This window comes from Quercus suber, unplaced genomic scaffold (genome assembly GCF_002906115.3).
Source record: "Quercus suber isolate HL8 unplaced genomic scaffold, Cork oak 2.0 scaffold_3B, whole genome shotgun sequence".
Lineage (NCBI taxonomy): Eukaryota > Viridiplantae > Streptophyta > Magnoliopsida > Fagales > Fagaceae > Quercus > Quercus suber.
The window spans coordinates 1,674,796-1,680,648 of NW_027071805.1; the positions used below are offsets into that span (position 1 = coordinate 1,674,796).

General features: G+C 36.2%; 1 protein-coding gene across 2 annotated transcripts; it reads right to left on the reverse strand.

Annotated features, from left to right (window-relative positions):
- Nucleotides 1-1,271: 1,271 nt before the first annotated feature.
- Nucleotides 1,272-5,512, reverse strand: LOC112009262 (GATA transcription factor 8). Of its 2 annotated transcripts, none has more exons than XM_065770078.1 (4): nucleotides 5,370-5,512; nucleotides 4,597-4,693; nucleotides 3,653-3,917; nucleotides 1,272-2,478 (listed from the first exon to the last, which is right to left on the reverse strand). In XM_065770078.1, the coding sequence occupies exons 3-4, from the start codon at nucleotides 3,881-3,883 to the stop codon at nucleotides 1,684-1,686; spliced, it is 1,026 nt and encodes a 341-aa protein (XP_065626150.1). In that variant the 5' UTR covers nucleotides 3,884-3,917; nucleotides 4,597-4,693; nucleotides 5,370-5,512; the 3' UTR covers nucleotides 1,272-1,683. The 2 variants fall into 2 exon arrangements, with proteins under 2 accessions (XP_065626150.1, XP_065626151.1); XM_065770079.1 differs by lacking the exon at nucleotides 5,370-5,512 and adding an exon at nucleotides 5,078-5,333.
- Between the last annotated feature and the right edge of the window lie 341 nt (nucleotides 5,513-5,853).

Here is a 5,853-nt window from a genome sequence, read left to right on the forward strand (position 1 = left end):
AAGAGGAGAATTAGATAAAATGCCCAAGTCACAAGCTATTAAAAAATTAGTATGGGTTTGAAATGCAATCCCTCTATCACAATTTCTGTGCAGGGAAATGAATGACTTACAACTCTATAATTTTTGAAACTGTTTGTTGGTTAGTAGGTGACATATTTTACTATTTCTGATCCTTATTGATCACTAAATTAATAAGTGATGAAAATTTTAACCATCTTGACCCATCAAACGCAGGGAGTTTTCAATTTCAATAAGCATGAGTGCAACAACCACACATCTAGGGGCCTATGGTCCCAGCTTACTTGCAATGTGTACATAGACCTGAAAAAAACAGCAAAGCACTCTTGCCATGTGCACAAAAACATTAATGTGACAACATTTATGTTTTGTTAGCAACCCTACAATACTTTAGAGCCAAACTTTACTCCACTTTAGCTTTTGGGAAAGAAAAAAAAAAAGAAGCTATTTCTTACAAAAGATAGAAGATAAATTAGTTTTTACAGTAACGACAATATATACTAAGTCATAGTCTCAAATTTGTGGGTATCACTTATAAATTCTCAATAGATTAGTCAGAGTCGACTACATATATTATTTTCCTCAATTTTATTATATTTGAAGTAATATATTCTGATACTTCCTTAATTGACATCTTTTTTTCTGTTAGCTTGAAATTAGCTTTTTCTTTTATTGATGCATAAATTGCAATTCCCTTAACATGATCAAATCATCTCAAGTAACTTTAGACAAATTAGCCTTTAAGTCAGCAAAAGTACCGCCAAATTGCTAATCAGAACCAGTATTCTGAAAACCAGCATTTGGCTAAGACTTGGGTTTCATTACAAACTAAGGAAATAAAGCAATAACAGCTGCAAGAAGGAAAGGATCTAAAAGAAGAATCTGAAGCTGGAAAGAAAGAAGTGGGGGTAGAAAGCTTAAAAAGAAGAATCTGAAGCTGGAAAGAAAGAAGTGGAGGAGAAAGCAATACACTTTCTTGAGCCAAACATTAGGCAAATTTTGGTTCATAAAGCAATACACTTCCTACCAATATTGAAGACTTGTCTTGCTTTAGTTTTAAACGTAACAAAAAGATCTAGAGTGCTCACTAAATACTATCAAGTGTGCTGATAACCAGTATCGAATTATATAAAAGATTGAGTTCAGAAAATGATACAAGCAAAAATAAAATACCAAAAAATGAGGGAGTATCTAAGAGAAGCTAGCGAGGAAGAAAAGGGGAGAAAATACAGTACTTTGTAAAGGCACTTGGGTCAAGCATAACAAATCTCAAATTCCATTAATCATCTCAGAATTTTCTACTACAAATGAACTGCAAAAAGAATTCCCTTAGAAAGGAACAAAAAGAAAAGAATGCAAAAAGAAAAGAGACAACACAGACTCAGACACCTACTTACCTTAGGGACCTACTAACCATTACTGAACCTAAACTCTATTCTTAAACTTGCATTTTTGTCTACCCATTTTTAGTTCTCTCATTACAATCCCTCGTCTACTAAGCTAAAATAAGGTCATCTATTGCTCCTATTCCTCCCCATTCCACCCCTGTACAAAAAAACAATGAACCAAAGTAATGAATAACAGTAAGAGAAACAACATGACAGGACAGAGGGACGCGGTGAAGAGAAGAGATTCCAGCTAGGAATGCAGTTCCCTCATCCTCCCTTACATGTATTCCAGTGCAAGGTTGCTATTTGCATTTGGAATGAGTTCTGGTGAGGCAGCCATTGTTGGCATTTTCCCAGCTATGACAACCTTCTCGCCAGTCTTGTTTCTCATTTCAATCACCTTCTTATGAGAATTGGAGTGCAATGATGGAATAAATGTTGGGCTTGCTGCAGGCCGGTATTCAGGGAAGAGCCGGCCAGACTTGTAACGAACGCCACAAGCATTGCAAAGCGTTTTGGGCCCCATTGGGCCTGCCCTCCACTGGGGAGTCTTGGTTATCTCACAATGCATGCATTTCCTCACTGATTGTGATGGCGGATTTTGATTTGCCTCCACGGGACCTAGAGGAACTGACAATTTGATTTTCTTTTTCTTCTTGTGTTCTGCATTGGCTTGTTTTGGTATTTTGATCAAAAGACGAGACTCTGCAAAATTCTCAGAATCTGAAGTGACTTTTGGTGCAAGGAATGGCTGAGGGGTCTCGGTAATAGAGGAGGTCGGTGAGATGAGTTGCATTGCCAGGCGAGGATTGAAGGTGGCAGGGCGTGGACGCTTGCTGCGAGCACGTCCACGTCTGCCAGGAGTGATGGTCTCTGGGCTGCGGGGCACATTCTTCTCCCCTGAGCAGGAGCTGCTGCTTTCAAGGACAGAAACTGGGCTGGATGTCTGGAATTGTTGATGGGATGAATCCTTGTTGATGAATGACTCTTCTTTCTTCATGGTAAGGCTTCCACCAGAGAAGGAATCCTCAACAAAGTTTGAAAGCCATTCAAGCTGAATAATATCTTCATACTACAGTCACAAAATAAGAAACAAAGCTGAATCAGATGAAAGTTGGACAGTCTGAGATTGCTTCACATTTATCCAACAAAATCTCTACTCTCTAGTCTAGCTAGACCATTAAGCATCCAAAATAATATGTTGTTAATCTTTGACATTACACCAAGAACCCATCTTGCCACAAACTAATTCAAATTCGCTCATTCCAAATTACACCAACTTTAAGTAAATTTCCAATTTCATACCTAAAGTTTTTTTTTTTTTTTTTTTTGATGTGGTCATTTTAATATTTAAACTTTAACATTCATGTCATGTTAATCCTTCCGTCTATTGACGTTAATAAATTAACACTATTCAGACTTAAAATTTAGGAGCGAACATGACAATTTACCAAACTTAAAAGAGTGCAATTTAAATTTCGGCCTATGCATAGCTTCTAGAAGGGGCCATTGTATAATTCACTAACCACCTATCAGTTTTTGACAATTGCTTGTGAGTACATTTGAACCATGCGACCAAGGATAAGAAAAAAGACAGGAAGTTGTCACACATCAGATTTTTAAATTTTACACCTATGATTATTGTTGACAAATCAAAGAGGAAAATTAAATTTAAAAAAAAAAAAAACAAAAAACAAAAAAAGCCACACAACTTTGCACATGATTATAATTGACTTTTGTCTTTATCTTTTTTTTTTTTTTTTTTTTTGAAGGCGACTTTTGTCTTTATTATAACTAAAAAATCACAAGACAAATCACGTGATTTCCATTAATTACGCCACCACAAGTATTAAAAGTGTGGAGACGACTATACGACCATACACTTTTGTCGTCGATTGGTTTTCCAAATAGGATTTTACAATTTAGACCCCCCCGCCAATAACGCTACTGAAAGTCTGAAACGACAAAAAAATCCCTTAATTTTGATTTTTGAATTTTGAATTTTAAAATTTTTGAAAAAGATAAGAATTCAAAATTTTTCTGTCACATACCATGTATATGCACTATACAACCAAAGTCTATCTACCTAGTTTGTCCATTTAAGGTACACAACAACTAAAATAGGTCCCAGTCACATGAAAAAACACTGACACCCATAAATTACCTCACAAGCAATTAAAAAATTACGTAGCGCCTGCGATGAGACTAATTATTATTAATTAATTATTATAATAATTATAACTCACCGGAACGGAGAGCTCGGCCGAGAGGTCCGAGGCGCTGTTGTTGGTCGAGAAAACTGAGTCGGAACCGGGGAGTGACTCGGGCTGAGTTTGCCAAAGGGTAGGGATCAACGAGTTGCAATCCTCGTTGGCTTGACCAGCCTCAACGTCGTCAGCTGGGAAATCAAGCAAGTCATCGATTTGGTCGAAGAAACTGCCACAGTCTATTTCGTCAATGAAGTTTGGTCCGATCATTGTCCCTTGAAAAAAATGAACTTTTTTTTTGTTCCTGAGCAAGAAAATTTGTCAATTTGAGAATGTTAAAAACAGTACAAGGAGTAATAAATAGTGAAAACAAAATGATGTGTTTTTTTTTTTTTTTTGGGGGGGGGGGGGGGGGAGGGGGAGGGGGTGTTAGTGACAATGCAGTAATTATGAGGCCAACGCATGAAACAGTGTGGCGCATTTTAGCAACCATACGTTAAAAAAGAAAAAATATTAATGACTCGTTTGGTATATTTTGATTAAAAATTGAAAATTATTATTTAAAAATATTTATAAAAATACATATTTGATAAAAAAATATGTTGAAATATGTAAAATATTGTTTAAAAACTAAAAATAGTAATTTGAAAACACTAGCCAATCACCCCCTAAAAGTGTTACTCATTTTGTACCCTTCTTATTTTTTATGTTAAAAAAAAAATTCTGTTATTAAATTTTTTTTCTTTTTTTTAAAAAGCACGACATTCAAGATGAGATGGTATTTCAAAAGTGGGCAACAAACACATGGGCGCAAAGTAGCGCCAGCTGGTCCCAGAATACGTCACATTCACTCACTCATTGCGATTTTGCAAAGTTGGGGGTGTGGTTTTTCAAATTGAGGGGTTTTTATTTTTTATTTTTTTGGGTTTGAGAAATAATGAGAAGGAATTTTAGTTTATGAAAACTTTTTTAAGAGTACCAACCTGGGAGTTTTGTGAAGGAAGCCGAGGAGTTTGAAACTTGAACTCTTAATTTGTTGAGTGTAACTGAAGAGGGATTTAAGGAACTTTACTTTAAAACCTGCACAAACCAAAAACAAAATGGGTTATTTGTGTGTACAGATAGAACTCAAAATCTCTACAGTATTGTGTTTTAATTTGTACAAAGAATGTAGCAGTGTTTGGTTGCTGAGAAAACAAGTAAAGAAAGTGGGAATTGAATTGTGGGGGGTTTCTTAAAATTTCATTTCGCCAAGTTCCTGAATTTTGAAAATTACATTCCTTTTCTTTCCTTTCCTCAGCAACGAAACAGTGAAATTAATCAGTAATGCTTAAAATCCCCAAAACTCAAACCCAACCGACACTCAAATTCCGAAACTTAAACATAGCCGACACTCGAAAATTTTGAAACTTTGGCTCAAAACATGAAAATGAGAATCCACAAAATGCATAGCCAGAGCCAAACCTGAGGTCAAGAACAAATAACACTCCCGCCCAAAACTAAAAAAACTAAAACTTGGAATGACTTTAGAAGAGAGCACAAGAAGAAACCCAATATTTCCTTCAATATAAGAACACCCAAAAAATTTTCAACGCCAAACCCAAAGGACACAAAACCATATTATTATCACTAGTTTAACTAGGCAGTCCTAAAACAACCCCTATTCTTCCATTATAAACCTATAGAAGAGGACTACTAGTACTAGCAATAGTAGAAGTTGTTGTAGTAGTAGTAGTAGTAGTTTGTAGCTCATTACCTCCAAAATTGCAAAGAGAGAGAGAGAGAGAGAGAGAGTTAGAAAGAAGAGGGAGGGAGGGGTTTGAAAGGAGAGAGAGGAGAAGGAGAAAGGCTAAAAAGGGTTTGAGAGATTGTGATGGAAAATGTTAGGTGAGCCTCCTCCTTCATTGCTAGCTGGCTTTTACTATCCCCCTCACTGTCTTGATGTTGAAGTCTTCTCTCTCTCTCTCTCTCTCTTTCTCTCTCTCCAAACACCCAAAAAAAAAAAAAAACTCTCTTTCTCTCTCTTCTGATTACACACGGGTCCCACACGTCCACCGCTCTCTCCTCGTCCCACCACACCCAACTCTCCCTTTTTAATTTCTTTCACGGATTTTCACCGCTCTTGCTTTCTTTATTTAATTAACCAAAAACAAAAAAAGTTGGGTGGGTTTTCCTTTTTTTTTTTTTTTTTCAAAGACACAAAGAGGGGAAAAAAAACACACACACACACAAACAGTGTT

Coding starts and splice junctions, on each gene's coding strand:
- LOC112009262 (XM_065770078.1), bottom strand. CDS start 3,883: ATGATCGGACCAAACTTCATTGACGAAATAGACTGTGGCAGTTTCTTC. Junction 2,479..3,652: donor CGGCCGAGCTCTCCGTTCCG/GTGAGTTATAAT, acceptor TTGTGACTGTAG/TATGAAGATATTATTCAGCT.